The 14,979-nt window shown below is 28.8% G+C and overlaps 5 protein-coding genes across 5 annotated transcripts; 2 read left to right on the top strand and 3 right to left on the bottom strand.

The window, feature by feature from the left end:
* Positions 1 to 22: 22 nt before the first annotated feature.
* Positions 23 to 3,632, top strand: LOC143143018 (sulfotransferase 1E1). The gene is made up of 7 exons (XM_076303842.1): positions 23 to 258; positions 777 to 1,019; positions 1,271 to 1,370; positions 2,167 to 2,362; positions 2,466 to 2,592; positions 2,678 to 2,772; positions 2,848 to 3,632. Exons 2-7 carry the CDS (start codon positions 809 to 811, stop codon positions 3,157 to 3,159), a joined length of 1,041 nt encoding a protein of 346 aa, XP_076159957.1. The 5' UTR covers positions 23 to 258; positions 777 to 808; the 3' UTR covers positions 3,160 to 3,632.
* LOC143143019 (GTPase Era, mitochondrial) lies at positions 3,210 to 4,759 on the bottom strand. The gene is made up of 3 exons (XM_076303843.1): positions 4,280 to 4,759; positions 3,737 to 4,171; positions 3,210 to 3,662 (listed from the first exon to the last, which is right to left on the bottom strand). Exons 1-3 carry the CDS (start codon positions 4,508 to 4,510, stop codon positions 3,297 to 3,299), a joined length of 1,032 nt encoding a protein of 343 aa, XP_076159958.1. The 5' UTR covers positions 4,511 to 4,759; the 3' UTR covers positions 3,210 to 3,296.
* Positions 4,727 to 7,577, top strand: LOC143143020 (uncharacterized). The gene is made up of 4 exons (XM_076303844.1): positions 4,727 to 5,278; positions 5,438 to 5,645; positions 5,852 to 6,047; positions 6,150 to 7,577. The coding sequence occupies exons 1-4, from the start codon at positions 5,191 to 5,193 to the stop codon at positions 6,438 to 6,440; spliced, it is 783 nt and encodes a 260-aa protein (XP_076159959.1). The 5' UTR covers positions 4,727 to 5,190; the 3' UTR covers positions 6,441 to 7,577.
* Positions 7,578 to 8,504: 927 nt separating this feature from the next.
* LOC143143017 (protein HID1) lies at positions 8,505 to 12,489 on the bottom strand. The gene is made up of 12 exons (XM_076303840.1): positions 12,334 to 12,489; positions 11,744 to 12,103; positions 11,614 to 11,667; positions 11,326 to 11,549; positions 11,003 to 11,244; positions 10,685 to 10,915; positions 10,476 to 10,601; positions 10,159 to 10,415; positions 9,847 to 10,090; positions 9,636 to 9,775; positions 9,387 to 9,553; positions 8,505 to 9,304 (listed from the first exon to the last, which is right to left on the bottom strand). The coding sequence occupies exons 1-12, from the start codon at positions 12,397 to 12,399 to the stop codon at positions 9,082 to 9,084; spliced, it is 2,334 nt and encodes a 777-aa protein (XP_076159955.1). The 5' UTR covers positions 12,400 to 12,489; the 3' UTR covers positions 8,505 to 9,081.
* A 359-nt stretch (positions 12,490 to 12,848) lies between these two features.
* Positions 12,849 to 14,467, bottom strand: Mettl2 (methyltransferase-like protein). Its single transcript, XM_076327937.1, has 5 exons — positions 14,202 to 14,467; positions 13,855 to 14,007; positions 13,340 to 13,768; positions 13,086 to 13,258; positions 12,849 to 13,005 (listed from the first exon to the last, which is right to left on the bottom strand). The coding sequence occupies exons 1-5, from the start codon at positions 14,309 to 14,311 to the stop codon at positions 12,872 to 12,874; spliced, it is 999 nt and encodes a 332-aa protein (XP_076184052.1). The 5' UTR covers positions 14,312 to 14,467; the 3' UTR covers positions 12,849 to 12,871.
* Between the last annotated feature and the right edge of the window lie 512 nt (positions 14,468 to 14,979).

Here is a 14,979-nt window from a genome sequence, read left to right as displayed (position 1 = left end):
TAGTTTGATGTTGAAAGTTAAGTTTACCTCCAATGAAAATTGATAGAAAGAAAAGAAAGAGGACAGCTAGTCAGGTGAAAGTCACTGCTGACCTGAATTCTTACGTTCATCTTTGAGTTTCGTTCAAACGTGACATTTCTTCTGACAGTTGTGCGTTATACTGTGGCACATGAACATGATTTTTCCTTACCGACGGGTTTAATTATTTAATATTTTAACTGTTTACCTAAGATCTTTCACCATTATCAATATTCTTCGGTAAGTATTCGAATTTAATTATTAAAATTAATATTACTAGTCAAATTATAACATTTGCGCTGCTCTTATAAGTTATAAACTTTCGCGAGTTATCATTGATTATAAACCTTTTGATTACGATTCAAACATCTTCACAAAGTGTATCTGTGGTCGTCGCTTATTAATTTTTGATTTTGTGAATCAATTTATCGGCTAACCACAGTTTCGTACATTCTATAGTCATCGTGCGAAGATATGAATCCAGAATTTGACATATTTACAAACATACGAAGAGTGACAATTTCGTTTTCTGCCCTTTTAATCGGTAAAAATTTTAATATCGGTAATATCAAAATAATGTCTAAACACGCAATGAAATGACCGTTGTAAGAATTAGAAACAAAATAAAGGCAGCCTTTAAATGGTGTATTAATGATAAATTGTGAATGAAATACCTCCATTAAAACACGATTGAAAGAAATAAGCGTTGCATGCTACACGGTTATCAATGGGTTAATGTATTTAAATCCTTTGACAAGAGCTTCACACAAAGAAAACAATCACGCGTACAATGATGGTTCTTGAACCACCAAAATACGAATTTTTGAACGAGGAAGACATTAAAGAGATGCTGAAAGTATTCAAGGGTGAAAGAACCGGCTGGATACTCGTAGGCCCCAAAAAGTGGTTTTTTCCGTCTAGATACATAGAACAGGGTAAAGGATTTTACAACTTTAAAGCAAGACCTGATGACACTTGGGTCCTATCTTATCCAAGATCGGGTAAGTGTAATGTATCTTTCAAAACAAAATATTTTTTATATTAAATTATTATTTATTCAATTAGAGTTCATGATATTGATATTCTTATACTAAAATAACATATGATGCGACAAGTTTCGTCAGACAGTGCTAAAGTGTTAAAAATCGATCATTTCGATCATTGAAATTTACATAGAAAACAAAATCAATCGAAAACAATGATTGCTTTTTTTTTTATTTAGCATATTCGATAATATTTTTAATTTTGTTAGGTACAACGTGGACCCAAGAATTAGTTTGGCTGCTGTCAAATAACTTAAATTTTGAGAGGGCGAAGACGGAGTTCCTTGCAGAACGATTTCCATTTCTTGAGTTAGTATGGTTAAATTTATGTTTCACAAGATATTTAAAATCTACTTTTTCAAGATATATTATAAATTATTAGGTATTCTCCTATAATTACATAAAATGCAACAGTTTTAATTTTTTTCCTTTTTTTTTTAATTATCTTATTTCTTCATTCAAAATGATACTATAATTAATACATCATTTGTAATTGTATTATCTACAGCACTATGATAGTGAACGTACATCACTATATATGACAAAATATCGATGAACTTAAAATCTCGAAAAAATAATATTAAGAAGAAATAATAGGTAATCATAATATTTGTCCTTTCAAAACAAATTAATTTTTAATTATACATTATTTTTTACCCTTAAATGCAACGATTATATATAGCTAATAAATTTTATTTTTTTTTGCTATTACAACGATTATTAAATTAATCTAAAACTTTTTTAACAATTTATACAAAACGTTGGTACTAACATTTGCATAATATCACGAGACTAATAATTGAAGAACTATATTAGTTATGACAAATTACATGATTTACCTACTGTCGATATACAAAATCTCGTAACTGATATTACGTGCGAATGAAAATAGTAAATTATACCTTTTCGAGGAAAAAAACTATAATTTAACTGAATGTATGGCTAATAATGTACAATATTTTTTGTATAACTAATAGCTTAATAATATTGCACTACAAAATTACGACATTGCGCAACAGAAATGTATTCCTTTTTAACGAATTAGAATGTGTTAACGAAATAGAATCTATTATTTATTTTCTAAAACAAATTATTTTGTTTTTAGATTTAGCATGTTCAATCATCCAGAAGTAACGCACGAATTTATAGAAATAAATAAGGGTAATAAAAATAAAGAAGAATTATGCAGAAGTATTGCCGTACCAGGATACGAGACCATAGCAAAAATGCCATCTCCTAGATTTATCAAATCACATTTTCCGTTTAGTTTATTACCAAGAATTCTGGACACTGGTTGTAAGGTAATACATAATTATATGCAATTTTAAAAGTAATTGACGGAATAAAAGTATCAAAATAACACAGTTTCTAATCTTCTTTTGTGTAAATCTTATTTTATAAAAGATAGTATACGTCGCGCGAAACCCGAAAGATGTCGCTGTTTCTTGGTATCATTTAAATAAAGCGATCAAAACTCAAGGATACGAGGGTGATTTTCCAATGTTCTGGGATTTTTTTCAAAATAATCTTAGTAAGTATTGTACAGGTTACATACTTGAAAATAAAGTTTTAAAATTACTATAAAGTATAATATATATAACACTTAATACTTTTAGCACCATGGAGTCCTTACTGGGAACATTTAAAAGAAGCATGGGCGCACAAAAATCATCCAAATCTTTTATTTATGTTCTATGAAGAAATGCAACACGTGAGCCGAAAAAAAATGTTTGGCCTGTATTAAAACCTACTTTGAGTTATCTTTATTCCAATATTTTATTTTTAGGATTTTCCAAAAACTATTAAAAAGGTTGCCAAATTTCTTGAGAAAACCTATACCAACGAACAAATAAAAGAAGTAATAGATTATTTAAATATAAAAAACTTTCGGGATAATCCAATGGTAAATTCGTCTGAATTAAAGGAATGTGGTATTATAACAGCAGGAACATTTGTTAGAAAGGGACAAAGTGGTAGTTGGAGGGATATGTTCACAGCAGATCTTGATGCTAAAGCCAACAAATGGATAGAGGATAATCTTAAAGGAACTGATTTTGTTTTTCCATATTTTAACAATATTGATAATAATTGTAATTGATATTTTATACAGGGTGGTCTGGAATTCGTAGTACAAAATAATATTGTTAATTAAATTTAAGTTTCTTTTTTACTTTGACTTTCTACCGATAAAGATGATCAGAAATTCGTAGTACAAGATAATATTGTTAACTAAATTTAAGTTTCTTTTTTGATTTGACGTTCTACACATAATTTCACTTTTACAGTAGTTCTGAAGGCTTGTTGTAACTCGTCTTCTACTGCTAATGATGTAAATTTAATACATTGTCCTCCATTCCTTAATAAAATAGACATATAATGTGATTGCGGACATTTTAATGCCACCAAAACATTGATACTTCCATCTTCAGCAAGATCAAAATGCTCTATTTGCACTTGTATCTTGTATGCCCCTCCATTTGGAAGGCTATCTAACAATTTAGCTCTCACTGTTTGCTCTATTATTCGTTCATATGGTTGATCAGTGAATACATTTTCGTTATATTTCCAATCGCTTATCTTGGCTGAATCTAGCAAATAGTTCTGAAATATGTGTTTATTTATAATGCACAATTTATAATTACTTTCATTATAATATTTATTTAATCATACATTACCCTTAAATCACCTACACCATCTCCAGTAAGTGCAGATATCATGAAAACATCATCAAACTTCGGAAATTTTTTATTACTTGTAAGTTGTCTTGTTAAATCTAATAATATTGCCTTCTTCTTTAGTTTATCAACTTTGTTTAAAAGTAATAATAGTTGGGAATCATCTCTTTTATTCTTTAAATTGTCAAGAATCAAATTACTGATTAAATGCCTGGTATATATATTAGTTACATCTTGTAATATTCCAATAATATCTGCTTCAATTATTGATGTTTGTGGGTCAGTCTTAAATGTTTCTTTCAATTTATATTTTTTCATCTCGTGTGGTGATGACAATCCAGGTGTGTCCAAAAATACAATTTGTGTATCATCTTCTGAATATACAGATTCAAATTTGTGTATTGTAGTATGAACTTTTGAAGAAACAGGACATATCTATTTATTATACAAGTATTCCTTTTAAACAAAATGATTTACAAAAAATATGCTTACGCATAACTATTACAGTAAAAAGGACAATTAAAAATCAAGAAAAATACATGCCATTCTTTTTGTAAGTTGATTTATTAAAGTACTCTTTCCCGAATTTGGTAATCCTAGAATAGCAACCTTCAAAAATTTGGAATGTTCCTTACGCAATATTATATTTGTATCAAAATTTAATACATAGTCTTCTTGGTTACTCTCATAGTTCGATTTAGTAGAATAAAAAAGAAATTGTTTAAAAAATATTGTTTCAATTTGAAATGCACATTTTCTGATTGCAAGTAACATTATTGCAATACATAACTTTGATACCAAAACACCACAATACAAATGGGATGAGCGCTCCGGTCAAACCGTCTATCCGAAAATTGGACTTCAGATCTTTTGAGAACGAAAGAAAATACCTCGCACTTGCTTTCTTCTTCGATTTCCCGAAATTACGAAGTACCAAATTTGTAAGAAAATTCAATATGGCGCTGAATAGATCACAACATTTATCTAGCTACATTAATTTGGAGTACTACATTTCTCTCAAATGGTAGAATGTTGCCCAGTATATAAGTTTTATCAGTGTTGGTATACCTGGTTTTAAAATAACAATGGCAGAAATTCAAGCCGCATCTTGTTTCGCTGTATCGACGTGTGTTATTTGAATACAGATTGTCGTATATGTGCACGTCGAATTTATCTTTAAAGCTCATCACTTGATTAAAAATTTTGAATAAACAAAATTAGAAAGTGTTTAAGATTACTTGCAGTATTTTTTCTGTAAATAATGAATACGGAAAATGTGCCGATGCAATGCATCGATTTAAACTGCACGGGCAATAGAACTTAAACTAGGACCATCTACGAGTTCCCTGTGAAAATACTTATGAAAGTGATACGAGAAACGTTGAGCTTCTTGTTATTTTGATCTTGAAGATACAGTGAATAACAATGCGTCTCTGAGAAAGATCAAACAGAGTATGCATTTCTGGATTAATAAACCGGGCAGGTACTACGGTTTTACTGGCCGCCGATACCCCGCCACACCTCTACCAAAAACGCGCTTTAGTAAGATAATTCAAAATCTTGTTCAACATTCTACCACAAAAATATAAAATATTATACAAGTTTCATAAATATAAAAAACAATAGAAATAATGCAACTTTTTAAGTAAGTAGTATAATTTTAGACACAAATATTTATATTTGTACTTATTGGTTTTTTAGATCGATGTCGATACAATATGGAGTTAAGACAAGTGGTTACTCCACTTCATCGCTTCCAAAACCTGAATACCACAGGAAATGTGGCTGGTCCCAGTAATGTGAATAATTGTAGGTTGATACGAACGTCGATAAGAGCTAATAATAATGAAATTCAAAACAGGTTTCCCGTTGGCTCTACTCAACGCACTCAGGCAAACAACATCTCCAAGTAATTAAAAAAAAACGTCTACTAAGAGGATTCTGAGGAACATGTTCTTCCTATATACAGGGTGACTCACTTATACATGTCTACCAGCAGAAAGTACTTATAAATGATTCGCCCTTGATTATAATTTTATATGTACACGAATATGGATATTTAAAAAAGTATAATAAAACTTATGTCAAAAACATTTAAATTTCATATGTTTACAGTAATGTAACAACTGCTGGGAATAATCAGTTAATATTATCAAATACTACTCCAAATGGAGCAAACAGAAGTCTCTTGGACTTTTCTGAATTTAATGAAGCAGAACTCGGATGTGACAAATCATGGTATGGTGTTCGGATAATGTTTCTGCTTGTACTAGGATTCCTTGCTGCTGTAAAATTTTACTTTCGTGACCAAGTGAGTTAAAATTAATATATTTTAATCAAAAATACTTTTTATATATTAAATATCCTTTATCATAATTTCTTTGTAATTAATATTGAAATATTTTGTAAACAGGGTCATGGTGTACAAATTTTTATGCTTTGTGCATTATTGACATTATTATTATTATTTGCATGTTTGCACGCTATTCTGTTTCCCCAAAGTCAACGCAATACTCATCAGGAGCATCACATTCAAGAAGAACATATCGCATCTGTAACTGCTACAAATTCAATACTCAATGAAAATATTAGACCCATTTCTGTAGTAAGACAAAATCCACCACCACCCTATCATATTGCTATTTTAATTCCGCCTAATTCATCGGATGAAGCTCCACCACCATCTTATGATAAAGTCGTGTGATAAATTAATGTTGATATTAAGTCATAATGTATAGAACTCTCACTATTTCTTCGTGCAATACATTTTTTATAGATGAAACATTGATACAATATACCATTGTGGTACATTATTGAACATAAATGTTCCACTGCTGAGCTTTTAGTTTGTGAAAAGAAAGACAAACGTAATGAATTAAGTTATCAACAAATGTTTTAGGATAGATAAACTTTACATGTGTGATATAGATAATGATGCAATATTGACATCATTCTTCATAGTAATATCTATAACTTCAAAGAAGCATAGGAAGACTATGTTGGGCATTATGAATTGGCACAATGTCTAATTATAAGCCAAAAAGTGAAAGCCATGCTTGCGATATTTTATATTTGATGGAAGAAAATATGTATTTTAATTTTTTATACTTAAATGTATGTTTGTAATTTATTTAATCAAAAAACATAAAATAGTACTGTGGAAAAAGAGTAATGTTCCTTTATTTTTTTATGAAACATATTTCTGTAAGCTATTTGCATGGAAGAAAATAAATCATGTAACTGTTACTTACAGTAAGTTAATATATTCGTTTATTTAAAAAGTAAAAGTATCGTTTACGCAGAAAATGAAGTAAGATGTAAATCAGCGCACAAACGCCAGAGTTATATTTGATGTATAAATTACTGCTCACTTTCCTTAAACAAATAACTCTAGATAGATAAAATTATAAATTTGATCATAATTAATAAAAACGTAGATTAAGTATTGTATTTGTTTTATAATATTTAATTATGCACTTGTACATAATATGGGTAAGTGTGTACATACATAATACACACAGCACGCGCGCGCGCGCGCACACACACACACGCAACATCTTACTGGTCTCCACATCTCAACTATGACATAAACTCAACTAACATGTACGATTGTATATAATTTCTTTTGACACTGTCAAAAGTGTATACGCGCATATAAATTATAGCTTATATAGTAACTTTGTTTTGTATTTAAAACAAATTTATATAATATATCATCATATAGAATATTTAATATTTCTGACTAACAACAAACTTCAAGCTATACTTTTTTATATGAAAATATAGCTTGAAGTAAGGAAAGTATTTTTATTTATTTTTTTTATTACCTTTTAAATTTTGGGTACCAAACTCGTTACAAATTTCTATGCTATACTACGATTGTATAGCTTTATTATGTAATGATTAAGTGTAGGTACTTACTTTGTATATATAATGTATTTAAATATCATTTCAATATGAGATTTATATGTTAAAGACATATTTATCTTCTTTAACATACATAAAGAAAAGAAGTAATTGCACCAAAACACAAATAAAACTTGCAGACAAAAAATAAAACATAAAAATATTTAAGATTGTATTTAAATTGTAATAAATTAGTTTAAGTATTTTATTTAACTAAAAAGCTATGTGTCTTTACTCAGACAAAAATAATATGAATTATTTAATCAATTATTATAATGTAGGTATAAAAGTTGCAAAATTGTTGGAAGTACAATATTTATATAATAAATATATTATATATTTTTCATTATAATTTTGTATATCTCTAACACTGTATTAATTAATTCCATTGTTTACAAAACTAGAAAGTTAGATAACATAAAGCTATACATAATCTGAATATATCTGTAAATAATATCTGAGAAGATCATAAAGTGGAATAAATGTTACAATATAAAAATACATATTATATGGAACAAACAACAAAAATAAAAAATAAATCCTATGTTTTAGATTTAATGTAAAATTTACTAAAGTTCTTAATTTTAATTTATACGAGTATCAAATTAATAGAATTATATAAAGAAAATTTTATAAGGTTATTGGTGCATTTACAATATTTAAATCGATTCTTTTCCCTCTTTTGTACAAAAAAAAATGTACTCTTCTAAATATAAATGAGTAATAAAATTATTTTGCACTTTCCAAAGAGTAATTTTCAATATTTTGACTACTACAAGCAAATCTTGTAGCATTACAATGTGAACATTATCCACAATACTAATAAATTTAATAATCCAATATACATTAAATTGCATGAATTATCAAGTTGTCTTTCAAAAATTTAACTACTACTACACAGACATACAAAACTAGTATTTTACAAGTGTATTTATTCTCAATAAATATGACTGGACAGTCATTTCGGAAAAGGAAACAAATAATTAAAATACTTTTTTATTACAATATAAAAAAGCTAGCAAGCAACTGATAATTTTCAATGAAACTGAATCAGTATTTAAATTATGTTCCTCGATTCATTTGAATGAATTGTTACAGCTACATTTGTGAAGGCACTTGCATAATCGCAAATATTTACACATTAATCAGTAACAGTCCAAATTATAAGAGTAGATTATTATATTTTTTTGCAAGCGACGTTTGTAAAATCAGTTCTGTAACTCTGTGTAATAGACTGATAAGAAAGACTACACTTATAAAAACATCGTCCCCATTACTCGAGAAAGTAGTAGTAAATTTATCACTTGGTGCAAATTATAGTTGTTATAGATTATTTAGACACATTTTGTTTTATTATGAATACGATACTTCATATCAGGGTAATATAGAAATTTCAGTACTAATGCTAATTATAATTCACTTCGTAATATGGACCATACTTAAACTCTTTGGATTTCAAATAATTTTACGTCAGTATCATACCAAATTGGTGGTTCAACATTTCTCAAGTATATAACACCCCACATATATGTTCTGAACCAAGCAGTAGTCCCTGCATTTGCTTGATATCGCCTAATAAGAATGGGATGTGGTACTGGTAATAAACCAACTAAAGTACCATGTTGTAAAAATTTCAAAATTTCACTTTCATCTGTTAGACCTCTAAAACATTAGAGAAATAAATAATTAAAATACGCGTATACAATGAATTACAACATAAAATATAGTAGTAAATCGTATTTACTTGTCAATGCATATTTTTTCAACTTGTGGTACAAGAACTTGGAGTAATCTCATAATGGTTTGCAATGGAAGTTTACTCTTCCACTGATATACCCAATCACTAGAAGGAACCCACTGATTTATATTATTAGAGGAATTTGTATGTTCTGCCACTCTGATACCTCCTCTCTGTTTAATTAAGAAAATAACAAATAAATAAATCATCAAAATTGGAGGAAATCATAGACTAATAATATAGTTATTTCCTTACTGGTATAACTGAATTTTTAGTGGAATTCGTTAAATCTTCTGAACTATCTGTGTTGTTTTGATGATTAGCTTCTCCTATGTCAACATTTACTGAAGGGCTTAATGGATGCGCAGACCCTTTTTCAGTCATTTTTTCAATACCTGGTATAAAAGTACTTCATTAACAAAAATTTCGGTAAAATCTATTATATAACATAGTAACACAAATCTACCTGGAGTTTCTAATAAAGATGCTTTTAAAGTTCCAGGTTCTGCAGGTTGAGCAGGATGAGATCCTTCCATTGCTGCTTCATTAACATTTTCACTAGACGTACTAGCAGGTACGTGACGACGTTGTCTCTTACTAAGAGACTTCGCAATTGTATTACAATCGCTTGGTAAATTCGCTAATGCATGAAACACTTGTCTTTTACGTATTATAGTATAAACTAAGTTACTGTTGCCATCAAATTGATACTAATAACATAAATATTAAATTAGATTTATTTAAATAAGAAATATTCTTTAAAAACTATATGAATTACCTGAATGATATTATTGAAGATTTCAAGGAGGAAAAACACCAAATGATGATTAGTAGGTGCCGAAAACAAGAACCATGGAGTACTAAATGCTTCAAGTAAATGCAATAATTTTGTACTAGCCACCATTGACAGTGTCTTCAGATATGGAGAAACATTGACTAGTATTGTCAGGAGACAATCAAATAATGGCTGCAATCTTTGATGTCCAGTTGTGATTATCTTGTGAAAAACAGTAACTAACAAGTCAGCATGTGTTCCTGTAAACATTTCATAATTTTATATAACATTTTAAATAATACAAAATAATATTATAATACCTGTAAAAACTGGAATATCCATAGGTACAGTGGCTGTATATGGTTTATTTAATCTAACACCAAAGTTACGTTCTCCACTCAACAGAAGTAGGATAAATACACCAATATGCATTAATCCAACTCGAGCTGTAAAATTATTTTCAGTTATTATAAGTAATCAAGAAAAAGTTATTCATATTTATCTAATATTCATGATTATAAAAACTTACATTGATCTGCACGTGAATCATTTAAATGATACAATATGGGCACTAATACTTCCAGAACATCTGAACTTTTTAATACATAGTATAAAAATTTTTTGTTATAATCACACATTTTCCAAAAGAATACCAATAATTCTTGATGAAAGTGTACTTTTTTAGTTGAGTTTGGTAAATACGTCTGCATTAATGGATTATTCAATAATCTTGTAATACCTTTTAGTACAAATTGAAAATCTGTAAAAATAGTTATCTTTCAATATTATATACTTATTGAATTACTTGTTTCAAACAAATATAATTAAATATGTAAACATATTTTACCTTCATCTCGATGGATACGACTCAAATAATTAATAAATAAATTATCTCCAAGAGTTCCTTCTTCTAATGGAGCACCACCACTGGTATCATGATCTAGTGTTACTATAAGAATTTGTAAAGCAACATCGACCAGAGGTTCCAATGAATCAGTAAATAATAAATGATTATATGGTACTCCGAGTCCAACAGGATCATATGCACATACTGTATTTAACAGTGATGTGAACATAGGCAATGCATGTCTATTATGAAAACATTATAAAAATTTTTTCTAAATACTGAAAAACACAATGAGTTTTATAGTAAAAGTTGTCTTAATTTACCTATTCCCAGAACTAGTTAAATGTTGGATCCATCTATTTGGTGTAACTGAAAGATCCATTGGAGGATTGTACATGGTTTCACTAAAGCATGTTAATAATAATTTTAATAACTCTGTTCTATTTGAATCTAAAATTGGGTAACTAGGAGGAGAATGTGCAAATCCTACACCGGCTTCCCAAATGTATTCACAGCTATCTATAGATTGCAATTCTTCTGCTTTATCCTAAGTAATTTAAAATATAAGTTGTTAAGGTTTTTATTATTTTTAAATATAGTAAAATACTCACAGGGCCGGATTTTCGATTTGCAGCTACTGTAAAGTCAGGGCAAAATAACAAGTCCTAAAAAAGACACATGTATTATAAAGAAAAAAAATTTGTTTGTTTTTTGTTATTCTTAGGAAGTAAATGATCTTACACAAAGCGCATTAAGTAGAGAGTAAGCCAATGGCACGCTTTCTTCATCGTCTTTACCATGCAAACTAGACCAAAAGAATTCTTTCCAATCAGGATTTTCAAAAATATAAGGCAATAATCTTGTCAATAAACGGCAACAATTCAAAACAGTTTGTTGTTCTCTTTGTGTTCTACAGCTATTATCAACTGCTCTTACTAATTTTTCAACTGCTTTGTAACATAATGTAGCTAAATTGGATGGTGCCTCTTCCCTTAATATACGAATTTCAGGGGCAGGAATTAAAGTAAATATGTCTTGGACATTAGTCACATTTTCAGACCAAAATTGATCCCAGAACGTGTCATCTGTTGCATCGATCACCTACAATTAAAAAGACCTGCTGTATTGTTTTAACCTAAATTCTAATTTGTCAAAAAGCATTTGTAAAATTGTGAACAGTATAAAAATCAATATAATTTACAGAAAAAAAGATTAATTTTTTATTCGAATAAGAACGTTATTTTAATAATAATAGAAAACTGTATATACTATGTCTTAAAACGTCAAACAAATCATATGCTTTTAAACGAGTAATAAACAATAACTTCTACTTGTGTTTTTGATGTCAATTGAACAACCGCTTTTCGAAAGTTTAACTTCGTGTCAGCATTTCCCATAATGTTCTTTCTTTTATTGATTTACAGTTAAAACTTCGGGTATTAAATGATAAAAATGACTTGTTTCACTTTAAACAAGAACGATCACGGTTACCGCCATATTTACACGCTGACAGTGCAGCAGTGTTGCCAATAAGAACTTTTCTTTATTTTTAAGCTATAAGTTCAGTAATATAAGTGTACACATAAATTATTCTAAAGAATAGATGACTTCTTGAATACTTTTATGTTACCAAATGACTTATTCAGTTTGAATGTTCATAAATTTGAAATTGCAGTGTGAGGTAATCTTCTCAGAATCAATTGTATAACAAAATTTTTAACTTCTCATTTACAAATAAAAAATAAAACTTTATGTATTTATTGTTTAAAATAGTATAATTGTTTTTTATAATTTTAGAATTGGTTTCATGAATATAGGTTAAATATTAAAGATGAATACAGAATAGTTATAGTAAGTAAAATTCTTGATTTATTTTCTATATTTTCCTTGAATCCATACTCTGTACATTTTAAGCTGTTTCCCTCTATTAACTTGTAACCTTTTGTCTATTAAATTTTGTTCTTCCATGAAGCAGCAACTTGTAAATAATGTCCTAATTTCTTCTATATATAAATATGTAGCATTTAATACTCCAGGTTAAATAAATTTTATAATACAAATATAAAAGGATAATTAAATATACCTTGTGTAAAAAAATACACTCTAGTTCCATCCCCTCGAACATAAAAATTTTCTGCAAGACAGCTGCCTTTTTTAAATCTTAATTGAGCTAAATCATACCTTCCATAATCCCTAAATAAAACTAGTCCATCTGGTTTTAAATATTTATATACCTGTTGTATAACATGTTTCATTCTATAAACAAAATATGATTTATGAATTTGTTTTTAACTTCGACCATATAATTTTATATGTTTAATGAAAAAAAGTATATACTTGTCTGGATTTATAGCTGAAAGAACAAATATTAATATTACAATATCCAAACTTTCGGATTCAAAAGGTGTTTCCCATTCTTCTTGCGTTGCATCCAGAACAAATGCTTTACACCTAGATGTATTATATGCAGAATTCTGTTGCAGTATATTTATTGCTTTTGTGGAGAAGTCACAACAATAAACAAATAAATTTGGATCTGTATTATATAAAAGTATTGGAAATACTGTATTTCCTACTCCACAACCAATTTCCAAAATTTTATTTTCTTTACAACTCGGTAGATTAAGAATTTTAATATGAGTTTCTGTACTACTTCCATCTTTGCTTTCAATCACAGACCTCAGGGGCTGTTTAATATTTTGTTTTACAATAGTCACAGCTAGTTCTGGAAACTCAGTAAATAACCAATGCCTGTCTTTGAAGAATCTGCAACATTAAAAGCAAGGACCTTTTTTATTTACATTGTACAAATTAATTATACAAGTGTGCATTTTTATAATTTACTAATATACTTATTCTCATGTACTCCATAGAATGTGTCCCAATATTTGTTAGCATGATATTCATACTCCCAGATTTTTTCATTTGGTAACATCACTATTGAATTCTCATCAACTTTTTGTTTGGCAAATGATTGATGCTCCTCATTCCATGTAACATTGTCCCTTTGAATCATAATTATAAAAAACATATAAATTGAGTCCAACAATATTAATTTTTGTTCTAATTGAAATTAAAGTTGCTAAAATAAGCAACATACTAATCCGGTTTTAAGTTATTGTAATTTATAGGTTAAGATTTTATAATCTTGCAGTATCGTAACTTTATTAGTAAACGTTAAGTAATAACAGATTTCTACCATGCATTGTGTTGAAATACATTAATATTGTTAGAAAGGATTCTGTTGCCAAATTGAGGTCTCTTTTCGTTTGATTCATCTCGCTTCACTTCCGACATATTCTCTTCCATCTTTACAATCCGCGCTTTTAGAAAAGCACGCGTAGGTGCATGAATACTCAACGCGACTAATGCGTTAAAGGAATTGAAAAAATTTGTCAATCGTAAAGTAATAAACGTTTCCCTCTAAAACGGGATGAGAAAAATATACTTTTTATTTATAGACAAGTATATATCATTATGAAAGAATTTAAAGATATTTTGCGAAGCGAATTACAAATATTTTATACAACTTCTGAATTACTATGCAGAATGATCGAAATTAATGTTTAAACTATAACTTTTATAAAATTGTTGTATTACTTTCTTCCTTTTTCACAAATACACATTTTACGTTTGGCATACATAACAAATTCCCTAGTATAAAATTAAATTTGTCGCAGATCATCGTAATAGGACTCTCACAGATCAACGACCTAGGAGGCAGATATAGGTTGAGGGCGCGTGGTATGCGGAAACAGGATGGGTGTGACGCAGAGGGTGCAGGTTGAGGGTGGTATGTTGCGTCATTGGATGATTGGTACCACACGAACGAATAGTGTGATTGCATTTTCCTTCTTTATTCTCAAATCGATAAGTCTGTTAAATACACATCCAATTTTATTTCATTCACATTATGTGTAAGTTACTCCTTTAGTAATAAAATACAGCACAGTAAGCAGAGATTCATAGCAATTACA

This window comes from Ptiloglossa arizonensis, chromosome 2 (genome assembly GCF_051014685.1).
Source record: "Ptiloglossa arizonensis isolate GNS036 chromosome 2, iyPtiAriz1_principal, whole genome shotgun sequence".
Taxonomy (NCBI): domain Eukaryota; kingdom Metazoa; phylum Arthropoda; class Insecta; order Hymenoptera; family Colletidae; genus Ptiloglossa; species Ptiloglossa arizonensis.
This window is presented reverse-complemented; position numbering and strand designations above follow the sequence as displayed.